This window comes from Sebastes umbrosus, chromosome 1, assembly GCF_015220745.1.
Source record: "Sebastes umbrosus isolate fSebUmb1 chromosome 1, fSebUmb1.pri, whole genome shotgun sequence".
Lineage (NCBI taxonomy): Eukaryota > Metazoa > Chordata > Actinopteri > Perciformes > Sebastidae > Sebastes > Sebastes umbrosus.
In genome coordinates this window covers 10983776-11000746 of record NC_051269.1, presented here as the reverse complement: position 1 = coordinate 11000746, position 16971 = coordinate 10983776, and the positions used below count along the sequence as shown (strand labels likewise).

At 42.4% G+C, this 16971-nt stretch overlaps 1 protein-coding gene across 1 annotated transcript in view; it reads left to right on the top strand.

Moving 5' to 3' along the window:
* Nucleotides 1-16971, top strand: part of LOC119475078 (voltage-dependent calcium channel subunit alpha-2/delta-2-like) — a 101705-nt gene that overhangs the window by 26363 nt on the left and 58371 nt on the right. The window contains exons 4-6 of the mRNA XM_037747578.1: nt 6756-6815; nt 10777-10821; nt 15729-15855. Of these exons, the coding sequence (XP_037603506.1) occupies nt 6756-6815; nt 10777-10821; nt 15729-15855 (232 nt within the window). The remainder of the gene's footprint in view (nt 1-6755; nt 6816-10776; nt 10822-15728; nt 15856-16971) is intronic.

The following is a 16971-nucleotide window of genomic DNA, read 5'->3' as shown; positions in this document are numbered from 1 at the left end:
CTTAATCCCGGCCGAGTGGAGAAGACAGAATGAAGAGCTTAAAGCAGACTGCTCTCACTCTGACAGGCTCCACTGGCTGCTGCTGCTGCTGCTGCTGCTGCTGGTGGTGTGGCTCACTGGTACGCTCAGTGTGCTGCCCCCTAATGGACCAACTGCTGCATGACACTGCACCTCTCTGCACTACTACAGCACACTGAGCAGCTCTTAAGGCAGTGACACGGTGGTGGCATGTTGATGTAATTTGTCAGCACCCGTGAGAAACAGCAGTTTTCACTCAACTGTTAATGCAATGTCTGTGATGAGTATGACCTCAATATGTCTTCATCATACACCATGAAAGTAATACTGCCCACAGATGTACGTGCTTTACACTGTCTCTAGGTAATAGGGGTGGGAAAAGAAAATCAATTCACCTATGTATCGCAATTTTTTTTTTTTTACGATTTTAAAATTGATTTTTTAATGCCAGAATCGATATATTTGCTTCATTTGAGTCTATGCAGAGGTGAAAGGAAGTTACCGCTTTTGTTGTTGTAGGTTGAGTAATGTGACGTCATATCCGTTCCGTATCTGTCAACCAAAACAATCAGTAGCCGGCTGCAGAAACGGTCTGCGTGGATCCGACCTGCACCCTCACATGTTAAATCCAAAGTGGTAAACACTACACTACACAGTAAAGCATGGAAACACTTTGGGTTTCACACATTACAGGAAAATCAGAGCTAGACACATGGCTAAAGCTGCATACTAACTCTGTCACAGACAGGAAATGTTATCGTATTGCGGTAACGTGCAATCAAGCCGGCCGTCACTCTCATCTCCGTGGTCAAATCAGCCGACGCTACAACAGTAGAGCACCCATATACTGACATTTATGTTAAATGCATTCAGACGACCCCGATGGCGCTGATCATGGATGTATAAAGAGAACGGAGCTGACGGGAGAACTAGAGACGGACTTGGCGAAGTTAGCGGGAGTACACACGTGTGACTACGTCCGTTTTTCAAAATAAGGTGTTTGCAAATTTAACTTTATACAAAATACATATATGGAAATAAGATTGATTGGATTATATTAACCAGAAGTATAAAATATCACATGTCCCTTATAAATTAAAAAGAAAATAGTAATAATTTGTGAGGGAAATGTCTTCATTCTTTGATTTTTGGGTTGCTGGAAAAAATGTAATAATTAATGCCTTACAATGACTGATATATTTGACTTCAGGACATCTCTGACTACATACATGCTGGAAATCAAACATTTTAATATATCAATTTAGATATTTTTGTCTAGTGTTAAAAAAGTTCGCAAAAATCTCAATAAATCGTAATATCAAATCGCAATACTTGATAGTATTGAATTTGGAGATAGGTGAATCGGACTCTAAATGTGAATGTGAGCTGGTTGCCTTGTGATAGTCTGGCGACCTGTCCAGTGTGTACCCCGCCTTCACCCAATGTCAGCTGGGATCGGCTCCAGCCCCCCCGCGACCCACAAATGTGATAAGCGGTTATAGATAATGGATGGATGGATAAGTGAATCGTCCCAGCCCTACTAGGTAAACATGCCATTACTGATGCTTCTTCCTGATCCTCCATGTGTCAGTAGATGTAGCTTCTAGTGATGCTGCGTCTGAATATTTAATTCAACAATGTGGGAAGGACCCTTAAGAAAGCTGTTCTATATTTAGACGTCTTTTTTCACAGAGCTTAGTGGCTTACCATTATGATTGTCACCGTCCACAGCAGCCAATCATTGTAAAAATTTACTGAGGGTCTTCCCTCGCCGCGTTAGTCTCTCTGTGAGAAGGTTAAGTGACCTCAGCAGAGTCATTTCACAGTCTTTTGGTCCCCAAGGTGACTTAAGCGTTCCCAGAAACCGAGCTGAGGGGGTCATTTGGAACATGTTGAGTACCTCGATTCAGGGTCTGCAATCACATGTACAGACCGTGTCGCGTTTTCTCGAGTGCCCTCTCACTCAAACACACACATTGTGGGGCTGCGTTGGAGTGTCCCTCCAGATCACACAGACAACAGCGTGGTGCGTCGAGTGCCCTTTAAGTTAATGCTCGGTGGAAGGGCCTAACTGGCTGCAGCAATCAGGCGGCCCGGTGTCGAGTTGGCACTCACCACCACAGCATGACGCTGTCCGTCCCCGGTGTGCTGTCATTCTCCCAGAAATAACATGACTTCGAGTGATTAAACTGCTCCCCTCTGGAACAGAGCAAACCGAACAGTTATGAATATTAAAGATCCTAATCGCCTCATGCTGAGCTTTTTGTTATTTTTTTTTTCTCCCCCTGCTGTCTTCTTGCACTGTGAGTTCACAGTCAGGGAGCACGCCTTTTCACCGTCAGGGTTCTTGGACAGCGGAGACATCACCAAGCTGCACAGCCTGCTGTTGGCCTGTTCGTACAATTACACTTATCACCTGCACCATTATGTACGCCGTTTGCATACACACATAGACTCCATTGTGTGTTGTTTAAGGCTGTAGACCTTGTGGAGGCACTTCACATGCCACTATCCATTACAGAGTTGTGTTTATGGTTCCTGACCTTGCCTGAAGGCTCGCTGACAAATGGCCCAACATGTGATGCATTTCGTGTCAAGGTTACAATGGCAATAACATTAGAGGGCCGCGTTCACGTCGTCAGCTCGTCTGGTGTCTTTGTGGCCTGCGTGCTGTAGTGTTATTTGCTGTGTTGTGTGGGCCTGTACCGAGCTTATCTGTGCTGTACTGTGCTGATCTCACTATGCTCATCCAGTGCTCTAAGCTGCTTGGGCTCCAGCCACCAGCATAGATGATATATCCCTGCCCCCCTCCTTCCCACATCTCTCACTCTGATTCATTGGCTGTTTGTGTTGCCCATCCATCTGGGCCAACACAGAGGAAGGAAAGACACATGAAGACACATGGCTTTTTTGGAGCAGGGGGACTGCATTAAGCTGCTAGGGAAGAGATAGGGTCCTGGAGAAATGGTGGCCTAACAGAGGGAGAGGGAGGAAATATACCGAGGGAGAGGCAGCTGGAGAAACAGACCTGGAAAAAAAGATGTGTGGGCTACTCGGGGAGAGAAATGGATTTTCTAAAGGGACAAAGTAGAGATTCTTACTGACAGATTAAATGCTGAGAAAAAGACTGAGCCGAGGGGATGAAAGGGGAGCTAGATCAAAGATCATGACAGGGGGTTGATGGAGAAAAAAAAAAAGGGTGCAACAACTTATTTTTTATGTCCTCAAAACGAACTTTGCATATTAATAAAAAAAACATATTACATATTCCAGCTGTTGTGACAGAGAGTGAAATCACATGGCTTTCATTTTCAGGCTAATCTCAGAGCTGTAAAATGCAGTGAGATTATTGTTCAGCTGCTCAGTGTTTATCCCTAATTGAAAAATGTAGTGTTGATAGTTTCACCAAGAGATTACCACCGTGGCGCTGCCCTTTAGGAAGACTGACCCTCTCTTACGAAGAAGCCACACAATCGCTGTCTTTCCTAATAAGGCTCTTTGGTGATCATTTCAATGGGCTAATTAGATCCTCGCTTCATTGTTCCAGTCGCCTATTGTCTCATTAGGAAAATGAATGAAATGTTATCGTTGTTATTTAAGGCTTGTTCAGGTGATTAAAAGCACAATGCAAAAGCATAAAGACACATCCAGATTTTCACAAATTAGGTTAGTGATATCACATCTCTTGAAACCAAAATGCTCCACTAACGTCCCCATACGACATCGACGAGGGCCTGGACTGATACTCTGGGCCCGGTGTGTGTGTGTGTGTGAAGAGGAGGTGGAGCACTATTGTGTCTGTGTGTGAGTGGGAGGGTCAGCTGAGATGAGGTGGGCGGGGCTCTTAATAGAAATAGGACAGCTTACACAATAATGAGAGTTTATGTCTTGTGTGTTTTTGGTAGATAAAAAGCCTCCTGTGGTAGGGGACCGCTTCCTTCAGTGTGGCTCCACAAATGAATGAGCTCATACTGTAGCAGGGGTCTAAATAGGGTGAGTAATTTCAGGGCCCCGGCCCCCGGGGACTTTACGGCTGATCACACTATTCTGGGACAGGAATAAGATCGCCCCCTAGAGGCTCGGGGAAACCTAGATACTGAGGCACAAGAGGGAAGGAGAGAGACGATGAGGCTTTACCATATTTGCCACTTGGATGATTTCCTATATGAGGAGCCTACATACTTTAAGCTTCTTCAGAGATAAGACCAAGGTACATCATGGTAAATGATGTTAGACTACTAAAGCACATCTTTAAGACAACATCAGTGGGTTTGATACTATAGAATATTACGTTTCATAGAAACACAAAATATGTCATGTCATTTTTCCTTTGTGTGCGTGTGCGTGTGTGCGCGTGGTGTGTGTGTGTGTGTGTGTGTGTGGGTGTGGGGGGGTGTGGGGGGTGTGGGTGGGTGTGTGGGTGGGTGTGGGTGGGGGGGGGTGGGTGGAAAAGCATCCAAAAGAAGGACATATTTGTTGGTGTCATGAAAGCACCCCTTGTCTGTGCATGAACCACTAAGTATGGTGTTTGCCGTCTACAGTATGTAGATTTGATGCATATAATCAAGCAATGAAAATGTGTGTATTTAATGCATTTGATGTGCACGTTAAATATTCTATACAAGTCATGATGTTCAGATGTTTCACTTGCCAACATATAATCAATCAAACCATGTATCTTGAACTGTATTTGCATGCGACTATGACACTTACTAAGAACTTGACAGCATCTAAAGCCACTCATTTCGAGTCACAGCAAACATTACCTTTCTAGCTAATGTCTGCCTACAAGCATGGACAAATATCTTGCTGGCTTGTTGGCAAACAAATCACAAGAAAGTAGACACCAGAGCTGCAACGATTCATCAATTAATTGTCAACTATTAGTTAAAGTAATTTTTTAAGAAAAGTCACAATTCTCTGATTCCAGCTTCTTAAATGTGAATATTTTCTGGTTTCTTTCCTCCTCTATGACACTAAACTGAATATCTTTGAGTTTTGGACAAAACAAGATATTTGAGGACGTCATCTTGGGACATTTTTCACCATTTTCTGACATAATATAGACCAAACAACTAATCGATTAATCGAAACAATAATCGACAGATTAATCGACAATGAATATAATCATTGGTTGCAGCCCTACTACAGTATGTAGATGGAGAACTTTAAGGCATATAATCAAACAATAAATATGTGTGTGTGTGTGTGTGTGTGTTAGGGCTGTTCCGAATACCAATTTTGGGGCTTCGAAGCTTCGGTGAGAAATATTCGAAGACATTCAAAGCATCGCAGCGCTAGAGGCTGACATGTTCTTCTGTCTGTCAATCTCCATCACGCCCATTTCAGTGCCCGGGACCGACAACAAACAGCGACAACCATCTGAGAATAACTAATAATAATTAATGTTGGCTATGAATAATTAATAATGTTGTGGGATTATTCCTTTATTTCATGGGCTATTTGGCGATTTGTACATTATTATTATTACATACTAAAAATTTTTTTTTACAAACAAACCATTCGAATAGTGATTTGGAGGTTGAATACCATGGCAACGGTTGAAGCTTCGAAGCATTGGGGTCAACCTTAGTGTGTGTTTAATGCATTTAATGAGCACATTAAATATTCTATACAAGTTATGGTGTGCAGACGTTTCAGTTGGCAACATATAGTTAGATTTATTCATCGGGCCTTCTTTGGTTTTGATGTTCAGTTCCAGATTTATATATTTATTTAGGTATTTATTACTTAGACTTAGATATCAGTTAGTTTATAGTTATAGTTTATAGTTTGTAATATAGTCAAAGATTGTTGATATCTGAAAGTGTCAAATTAATCAAGTAATCGACTTTTTCCTGCTCCAAACTATTATTATATTGGCCTTTAAAAACCCACTATGGGTTGACCTCTATACATAGTCAATCAAACCATGTATCTGGAACTATATTATGCGACTATGACACTTGACAACAGCTAAAGCCACTCATTTTGATTGACAGCAAACATTACCTTTCTAGCTAATATCTGCCTACAAGCATGGACAGATATCTTTCTGGCTTGTTGGCAAACAAACCAGGAGAAATTACACACTGCTTAAAAACTAACCTGCACATGTGAAGATTAGTCATTATGGATATGAACTGGTGTGGATCTACATCAGTACCACTGATAATACTGGTTTGTGCTTTGGCTTGTTACTAGCGCAACTTTGTTTACATTGTGTCTCATATTGCTGCCAGCTCAGCTGTCAGTCAGATAAATACACACATTTCCTCAATTATTATTCTATATTTATAATGATACCCTGATTTCCCTTAGTTTGTTTCTCAAGTGTTAATAAGTTCATTGTTTTTTAAAGACACTAATGCAGATACCTCCATTAGAACTTTCAAACCAAATCCAATTTTGATATACAACTTGCAGCTTCTAGAAGCATTTCTGTTTAGCTGGTTCACCTTGTGGCCGTGTACACGCAGTTTCTCATCAAGGCGTGTGGTGCCGTATTGTAGTTTGGACTGGTTCTTTAAGGAGAGCAGTGTTTTGGGGTTTAGCGCTCCTCTCTTCTCAGCTTTTGTTGGGAACAAGGTCACAGTCACCATCGTCCCAACTGTTTGTCTGTCTCTCTCTCACACCTGCTCATACACACAAACACACATACACACACAAACAAATCAATGTCCTATTGACTTCTGACACTCACACTGCTGTTTTTGTGTTTCCTTGTTTCCTTGTAGAAACTGGCCTGGGAAGCGGAACAGCTTCAGAAGGAGCATAAATGGCAAGACGGTGTGACGGTAAAGTAGGACACACGCTCCTCTCCCTCCTTCTCCGAGACCTCTTCTTTCTTTTTCCCCTCTTCTTTTTCCAGGCTATTTGACTTACTAACTCTTTAATGACAATGTGATCAGCATCACAGAGACAATGTGGTAATAAAGCCTAATTTAATAAGTGGAAAAAACAATAACACACACAAACACAGTCCACATGTACGCAGGCACTCTGTAATTGCATACTGTTGGGGTTGTTATTTTCATAGTGTTCAGTATTATCTAATAGCATTTTCTGTCCGTTTTATTTCACAGGCCACAGCAAGTTGAACAATGCATTCTCTTGCAGCTGACCTTTAAAACACAAGAGATCCGCTCTTGAAATCCAAAAAAAAAAAGAAAGGAGAAATGGTATTACTCTGGTCCGTGTGTTTGACTGTGTGTGTTCATGAGCCTGCGTGCTCCACTGACTCTCAAATTTGCAAACACTCAAATGCCCCATGAACATGCATGCATACTGATGCACATGCACACACACATATCTAGATAGCCTCACCCGACAGATACACATGCACATTCCCTACTGTCATATCCTCTGTCTCCAGGGAGACGAGCTCGCTGTCATGGTACACTTCCCACAAATGGATTTTTAACCCAGCGCCTCTTGGGGGATATTTGAGGAAAGGCTTTAACTGATTTAAAACGAATAATTATGAGCCCTACTTCCCTGCAAAGTCCATTTTTATTCATGGTTGCTTACACTCTGAAGCTGTAGTCTTGGGGTGGCTGGGCTGCACCCCTCCCACCCCCTACCTGCTGGTCCGAGGGAGGGAGCTGCAGTGCGGCTGTCCCTTCATCTTAGGCCTGAGGGGGGTTGATGCCTGCCTCTCCCCGCCCGGCTCCGATGCACCTTGATCGGATGTGTAGCCATGCAGGCAGTGGAGCCGGGGTCACAGTGACCACACACAGCACACCTGTTCATAAGTAGCTGCATCCAATATGGCATCAATAAGTGAATTTTTAAGCCTTTATGTGTATTCAAAAAGGCGGCTGCTAACAAGTGGCTAAATGAAACTACTAAATGTCATCACGGCGAACACTAGTCCGTCTTTACAGCCTCGCTGTTTATACTCGCGCTCACACAACCGTGGTGTAGTTCATTTATAGCCTAATGTTAGCTTTTTTTTTACTTCTGGCGACTGCATTCACCCTTCATAAATCATAAAAGTGGTGTTCATTTGTGAAGATTATCTAAAACAAAACTTGTAAGTATCATAAACTTGTGTTTGTCACCGAGTTTATTTTCTGCAATAATCCAAAACATAATAGAAAAATCCCATTGTTTTTTGGGCGATGCTAAGTTCCTGGTTGGCCTACAAAAATAAGTCACCCCTGCACCACTATATTTGTCGACAACTATAACTCCTCCTGTGTTACGTTACGTTGAGGCTGATTTATAAACAGATAATGAATTAAAAATATAGTAAAACAGTAGCAATAATATAAGATACGTCTTCATAGAAGAAGTTATAATTGCTGTACATTAATACACACTTAAAATGTCCTTCTTACAACTACTGCACTAATATATGTTATAATTCATGTCTTAAATGTTTATATATATACTGATTAAATAAGGTAAATAGGGGACTTGGTATAAAATGTGGTAATGTAATTAAAGACAGTTGCACAAGGAGGCATTATGTGCTACCAATAATTGTACTAACGCAATTTATACAAAGGATTGTGTGTAAGATAAAAGTAAAGTAAAAAAGTATTGTGCAAACAGATATGATACCAATGACAGATGGATGACAAATAAAAGGAAAAAACAACATAAAATGTGTTAGAAAGGTATTGAGTGCCACAAAAACAGCTTCAATTCTCTTTTGCAAATAATCTAGTAGTCTGTGGAACTGTACTGGAAGGAGAGCAAACTGTAGCATAAATGATTCACATAATTTCCATGTTCATCAAACCATCCAGTGACCTCTTGTGCCCTGTATGGAAGCATTTGCATTAATTTTGTATGTTTCTCCGCTCATCTATCCAGGCTTTTCCTTTGATTTATCACATATACCACTGTATATTATTATATTATCTGCAATAAAAAGCAGCAATAAGGGATAGGTACAAAACAACAGTGCAACGACGAAGTGTTGGGAGCAAGGGAGCTCCAGTGTTGGACCTCTCTCTAAACTCTCTCCTCAGCAATGTGTGGTATGTTTTTTTCCGTTGTATTATTTGACTAAAGCCGCTGGACGGTGTCCCTCGGGTGCGAGGAACCGAGCGTTTATTTACAGGAAGCAGTCCTGAATAATGAGTTGTAATGCCGCAGTAGTGAGAGTAAACTCTTTAGGAGCGAGGGACCAGTCTAAGCAGGACTGGGCTCCAGATCAATCCTGCTGGCAGACACAACAACACTGTTGCTCTGCCACAGTCTCGCTCGCTCTCCTTCTCTTCTCTCTCTCTGCAGAGGCATAGGCTATTTTTAGCCCTGGCAGCTCTTTCCCCACTGCACCCACCACCACCACCACCACCCATCTCTCTCCTCTCAATTCATCCCTTCATATCACCCCGACCTCAGCCTCCATACTAACCCCTCCACCTTAACCCAATGTACTCCCTGAACGATCCGCTCTGATAAATCCGCTCAGCTCCGTCCTCGCCGCTGATCTCTCCGACAGAGCTGAGGAGGCCGGGGGAGTGCTGGTAAGTTGAGGAGATGTGTCAGGGGGCCGATTCGGCTCCTCCTCTATCTTGTCCACGCTCATTACCCAAAGACACAAGCTGCGTCCAGGCTGGTCCGCCCCATGTTCGGTGTCAGTGTGAGTTTTGATCATAACTGCGTTTCTTTGCTGAGTTGTTAGGGACTGAGCCGAGCTGATGACTGACTCTCTGATTAGCACTGGAGGCCGGCCAAGACCCCGGTCGTGGTGTGTGGAGAGGCTCTCAACGCTGAAGGGAGCTGAGAGAAGAGATGGGGGCTGACAGAGAAAGAGGAATGCTTGTGCATATAGGTGCTGTACGAGTTAAACAAACACAGAGAGCAGCGTGTGTGTGTGTGTGTGTGTGAGACAGCAGGAGAGAGATGGAAACAGTGAAAGCGACGTAAGTCGTGTGTAAAACTCACCATATACCTGTACAGTAGAGTCTCTCTTTCTCCGTCAGCCGTCCTCCCTCATCAGACCATGACCACAGCTCCTCCAGTGAGGGCGAGTCAGTCACTGTGGCGCCCTTGAGAGCGCGCCCTCAGCCAGCCTCCTCATGATAATGAGGCAGGCCCCACGGACGCCGCTCGCTGCATGCAACCCCTGCCCGCCCTCACGCCTGCCTCTACCGGAGATAAGGACGCCAGTTCAGAGGAGACAAGGGCGGCAGGGAGGGTAGCAGCCAGGGTGTATGGGGTCTTCGCTCGGGGTAAAGGCCGAGAGCTTGGTGGTGAGAGGTTGCATCCGGGGCTTCGGCTTGCGGCTGGTAGCTTCAGTCGACAATTAGAACAAAATAGAGCAGCAAAATTGCATACATTTACATTATTTCCCTTTTCTGTTTCTTTCCTTTTGTCAGAGCTGTTTTCCAAGACTGAAAACACGGCGAGCTGAGGTTGATAAGACTCCCAGAGAGAGTCATATTTTGAGTTTATTCTTCTTTCACTGCAAACTATGCTCCATACCACAGCATATATTGTTTTTTCTCCACAACACATGAAAATGTTCCTACAGTGTTTTTTTTGCCACATCGCATCTTCTTAACAAAAGCATTGCCCAGATACATACAGCTATCTGCTCGCCTTTCTCATGACTTGTCATTCCACATCACACTACTCCTCCTGTGTTCTGTGATGCTGATTATATTCTCATGCTGAACAGTGTGATGGAATATAACCACGACTCTCTCTCTAGCTCGCCACCGCGAGGGGTCGGGGCTGATATAGACGCTGCTATATCTTCTCTCATCACCTGTCTTTTCACTTTTCTTTTCTGCACAGGAGAATGCCATTTCATACTACGATTCCAAAGCGGATTCAGACTATGTGAGTACAGTACGGACTGCTTCCCCACCTCCCTCCGTCTGCCTGCCTCAAAACCCTGAATCCTACCCGCTCCACTTCCCACCCCTTACCACCCTTCCCTGCAACCCCTACCCCATCTCTCCTCCTGGCCTCGTCGGTGTTGATGCACCCCCCACCCTCCACCCTCCGGTCACAGGCCCCTGGGATGTCTGTGTGTGTTAGTGAGGTGACACTGCTTTACGGTGAGTTGGTGTGACAGAGCAGGCCGACGTGCATGTGACAGTGACTTCAGCTGTCCTCCCCCAGTCGTATTCCCAGAGTTTTCTCCCTCCCAACGGACCCTAACTGTGTCGTCTGCAGACCCGAACTGCGGGGGTTGTTAAGCCATACACCTCACACCAAAACACGAGTCATATCGCACTTTCATACACGAGGATTTCTATCACGTGTGTCATTCATACTGAAGAATATGAATGACATTCAAGGAACGACCTGCAGGCTGGGTAACGCAGTTTTTCCTCCAGAAAAAGCCCCGCTGTTTGTTCTCACCACGCCACCGCTCCGGCTGCAGTTCCTCCTCGGGATAGGTCACGCTCGGAGCCCGTAACCGCTGATTGATTAAGTTTCAAGGAGGAGTGCAAGAATCCCCCCCCCCCGACATCACCAAAGCACAAAGAGATGGGAAGAGAGTGAGATAGAGAGGGGAAGAGAGTGAGGCGGAGAAGCAATAAATCATGGTGTGATTTTCTCTTTGTGCACGCCACTCCTGTGATTAATGACACGGCGCTTTAGGGCCTGTCAGCACATCTAATTGGAGAACATCAGTCATCATTAACATGGCACACTGAGGCCGAGCCGGTGACACACCCCTGACCCCCACTTTACCAACCCCACAACCACCCAAAGACAGTGGCAGAGGTCAGTCAGAGGTCATTTCTCATCCCAGCAGTACTCTCATATCTGAATCTTGATTCTTCCCACGATGACCCCTTTCAATTAAGGCTTTACCACTGGAGTGAAACTTCACTGTACTGTCCTGTACTGTACTATCAGGGGGATATGATAAGAATTCCGTTGTAAAGAAGGTAAGTGATTGGCGGGCTCTCTTATTCAAGGCTTGTCTCCTCTGTTCCCTATCCTGTTCTCTACTCCTGTATCCTGTTAATTTCTCTCCTCTTGTCACTGTACCCTTGATATAAAAAAAGTGCAATGTGATAATTCATTTTTAAAACTGTCCATGTGCCAAAGCATGTCTGAAGAGCATTTTATTTATTTCTCTTATTCAACTACCTACCAGCCTCCTTTGGGTTCTTTGTATTAATATTTTAATTCCTTTAATGGCTTCCTTTGGAGACTGTCCTGTTGTCTGCAAGTTGAACAGTATTATGACTTTTAAGTCTTCTTTGTCATAATACTTACTACAGACAAGATCGTATTCATATTATCAAAGCAGAGAGTGAAAATGCAAATAATCTTTGGTCTGCATGATCCCACTTTCACTGCAATTAGGGCTGTCAAAGTTAACGTGATAATAACGCCACTAATTTCTTTAACGCATTAACGCAACTTGCAATTTTTCAGGTTGTGGTAGACTGTTTTAAAGGTAGAGTGAAAATACTGGTATAATATGAAACTAACAAACGTAAGGAATCCATTGGTACCAACCATGTCATACTAGCTCATCGGGAAGGAGGGTAAATAACGCTCCAAACTTGTGCTAAACTTTGGCGAGGAAAAATTGGCATGGTCTTTTTTAAAGGGGTCCCTTGACCTCTGACCTCAAGATATGTGAATGAAAATGGGTTCTCTGGGTACCAACGAGTCTCCCCTTTACAGACATGCCCACTTTATGATAATCACATGCAGTTTGGGGCAAGTCATAGTCAAGTCAGCACACTGACAGCTGTTGTTGCCTGTTGGGCTGCAGTTTGCCATGTTATGATTTGAGCATATTTTTTATGCTAAATGCAGTACCTGTGAGGGTTTCTGGACAATATTTGTCATTGTTTTGTGTTGTTAATTGATTTCTAATAATAAATATATACATATATTTGCATAAAGCAGCATATTTTCCCACTCCCATGTTGATAAGAATATTAAATACCTGACTAATCTACCTTTAAGGTGCATTCGGACAGATAAACAAATGTGTGGTTAATTTGTGATTAGTCGTGATTAACTAAAGACAATCATGCGATTAATCGCGATTAAATATTTTAATTGATTGACAGCCCTAACTGCAATACGTTTATCCGTCTGATAGAAGAAAAATATTGTCAATCATGTCCCGTGGTAGTATTTACTTAGAAGACAACCATCACATAGATAAATTATAGCATGTCTGATTATTCTAATGTTTAATCAAAATTGAAATAAATTATTATATATATATATTTTAAATTATTATTATTTGTTGCTGTTTTTAGTTGTAGTATACTACATGTTAATATGTTAAAGCAGCTATTTACCAATTGAAATGTTGTTTTTTTCTGAAGGATTCCTTGTTTGTTTAAAGGGCTGCTTTTCCTCTATCTCATGCCTGCAGTCTTTCAAATAAACACCCACCCACACACACACACACACACACACACACACACACACACACACATACAGGGTCTTAAGTGACATGTTTGAGGTTAACCCTGGTTGGCTGAAGGCGGGACTGAAAGAATCTTCAAAATGTCATCTCTGGCCTCTTCAGCCTTTAATTAAACCTTGAGAACGGGGAGATAAAATTAACAAATTGGGTAATGAATCGAGCAAAACAGGTGGTGGATGGTTGAAGAAAATGAACCAATCAGTCTTTCCTGCGTGGATTTATTCAGCTCCTAATTAGACGCTGCCTTGGTTAATTATGATTGGGCTCTTCTGAAGAAGAAGAAAAAAAAAAACCTCCCTGCCCGACATTGACAGAATTAGTGTCAGACTGAGTGATAAACAAACACCTCAACCTCACAGTTAGTGCTGTTGAAAAGCCAGCATTCTTTCATATCATTACAATTACTTTATTATGCAGCTAAAGGCAGATATGACCTGCAAACAGTCATCAATTTTTTTTATATTTTCTCTTGTTTAGTAAGCTGCATCCCTGTTTAGTTCTGCCTCAGTCATTCCCTCCAAATTAATAAAACAAAATAAAGCATCCGGATTGAATTGGAACAACAGAAAAAGATCATTTTACCACTGCTTAAACAGTGGTAATATAACACTTGTTGGTTGTCAGATTACAGCCTCACATCAGGTCCCAAAGGTGTAAACTAAAAACAACAGCTGAACAGCCTTTTCTCAACAGGGCGCCAGACTAAAACTAATAAAACAGATGCCATATCTAACCTGCATTATATACCGTGAGGACCCTTTCCATTAAAACTAAAATATCAGCAAGTTCTTGTCTCACAACCTCTCACTCATCCAGATGTGCTGTCTGGTGATTAACAATGTGAGACAATGAAACACTTCCAACTTGTCACACAGAAAATATAGAAAGTGCTACAGCTGTGTCACATACAGATGTTCTCGTGCATTTAAATAGACTTTTTCTAAATTTCTACCTTTGTTATATATAATGCTCTAAACATCTAAAACACTTTTTACTGAACCTTTAATTTGTTGAGGCCAGACCATGTGTAATAATTTCAATCAACTAGTTGATAATTGGTATTTCAGTCATAATCTATCTGTTGAATGCCAATTGTTTCTGTTCAGTACCACATTTATCCATCCTAACATATTTATTATGTGGTCGTATCTCTCATGAGCTGGTCTCTGTCATAACACTGAATCGTTCCTTATGTTGACTTTCAATGGGACTTCAGCACAACTATCCCCCTGCTCGTCCCAACAACAGCTTGTAATTGCATTTTAATAGTCAATTAAAGTTGGCCCATCAATCATTTTTCTGCCGTGGACATGAAGTTTTGATTTAATTCCTCCAAAAAAACAAACAATTTTTATCATGTCAGATCCAATTAACCCACGCTGCTTTATTAAAAATGAAAAGTGCGTATTGCAGTCACACATTTTTGCTCTTCAGCAATCAGAATACGTGAGGAATGATCAGAGATGTGAGTTTTTTGTTTTAGTTTTGTGCTGTTTTCTAAGCATGCGTCTAGGTTTTAGTGAGCGGTTCTAAGATACGCACTGAAATCTGATCAAGAATCAGCCAATAAACTGAACCGGAGAGTGGGGTTATATCTTGCTGCCATTTTTTTTTTCTCCACATCCCACAATCACTTCCTCCGGTGGGAGCAGGCACAGATTGGATTCCATTGATAACTTTGTCAAGATAAAAAAGCTTAAATGTCAGTTCTCTTTTATCTTCCGGCTTTCTTTGATATCTGACACTTTCCTAATGCAATATGTGTCAGACTTTCTCATCATGTACAATGGCCACACTGAGCAGCTGTAAAACATGTTAGAAATATTCAGCGTTTGTTGTTTAAACAATCACAGGCGAGCGATAGAGAGAGAGAGAGAGAGAGAGGAGGCAGTCTGTTATGAAATATGCTATCATTCCAATGGGTGGGAGACTAAACCGTGATTAAGTGGTGTTTGTTGCTAGTTATTGTCTGGGTTAATTTGTATGGCACCTCATGTGTCTGTGATAGTCATCTCGGTTACTAATGAGTCTCTCTGATACCTGCTGTTGTCCTCTGATGAGAGGGAGACTATAGAACCACCTAAATCTGAAGGCGGAATAAATTGCTATTTCTGTGCTTAACATTATCCAAATGCTGTGTGAGTCAGACGGAGAGACAATACACTGTTCTGTATGTACCAGAGCCACAGATGGGCGCTGTAAAGCCACAAGATGCGAGGTGACAGAACGCGGTTTCTGTATTTGCTGTATTATGTATCCACGCGTTTTTATTTGTATGCTCACTCAGATTTGTGTGTGTTCGTGTTCGTGTGTGTGTGTGTGTGTGCAGACGGAGGATGGAGAAGAGGAGAACGCGACGTCTCTGGAGCTGGAGTTTGTGGACGATCCCAATTTTAAAAACAAGGTCAACTACTCTTCCAGTGCGGTCCAGATTCCTACAGACATATATAAAGGCTGTAAGTACACAAGAATACTTTTTCTCTATTACTGTTTTGGTGGAAAGGTGCATAGGCTTCATTATTATATACAGGCCTATTATAGAGCGTCAACTATTTATCCATCTAAAACTATGTATTTATTTATCTGATTATTTATACAAAACTACTTATGAATCAGGATCTTTTTACAAGAATGTAAAGATGTGTGTATTATATTATATTAACTCATGCGGCGAGCAACATCCTCTTGCCTGCCCCACACCTACTTGTTTATTTGTTAGTTAGGATCCCCATTAGTTGCTACCAGGGTAGTAACTATTCTTCCTGTGGTCCACGCATAAAAACACAACACAAACATATGTGAATATTCAACAACACGGCCCTCATATGTCTCACCAAAACCCAGTTTCCCCTAACACCCACGCAGCACCCCTAGATGCCCCCTTACCCACAGAGAACTGTCTACACAGAGCAAGAGGAGAGGGAGACACCGTTGCCGTGGCAAATATTTGCATGCGACGTGAACCATCGTGCGGCGCATGCGTGTAAATTTGACCGGCACAGAATCGGCTATAACCGAGACTGGTGATCAATGCATCTCTACTGACCTGTTGGTATTATGATTCCAGTCCCGTCCTGTCCCAGTCACGTGATGAACGGTGATAGTGATAGTTGATATTCCTGCGGGAATGTCAGCCTCTACTATGAACCACAAGCTAACTGGTTTTATATGATGGTAGGGGTCAGCTAGTCGCCCCAAATTACAATTGATTGAATAAATGTATGTATATGGCCTATGTCCAGGATGAGTCAGTGTTTGACAAGAAGATAAAAGTGAGGGATTTTGAAATATATTTGATATATAGTATACCAATAGATGACACAACCCAGGATAAAAACTCTGAAAATGTTTTTTTTTTTATGTCATTGAGTCTCTAAAACGTGTTTTGTATGCTGAATAATCTCAGACATGTGCAGACAAAAATCTGCCCTGTAAGAAAATGGTAAATAAGATAATGAATGTGTAATATATAACACATATCCAGAGGTTTACCTGTATCATGCATGTACCACGATGTCTCCTCCTGGTTTTCACACACCCCGCTGGGCAGTGGATAGATGACAGTCTCGACT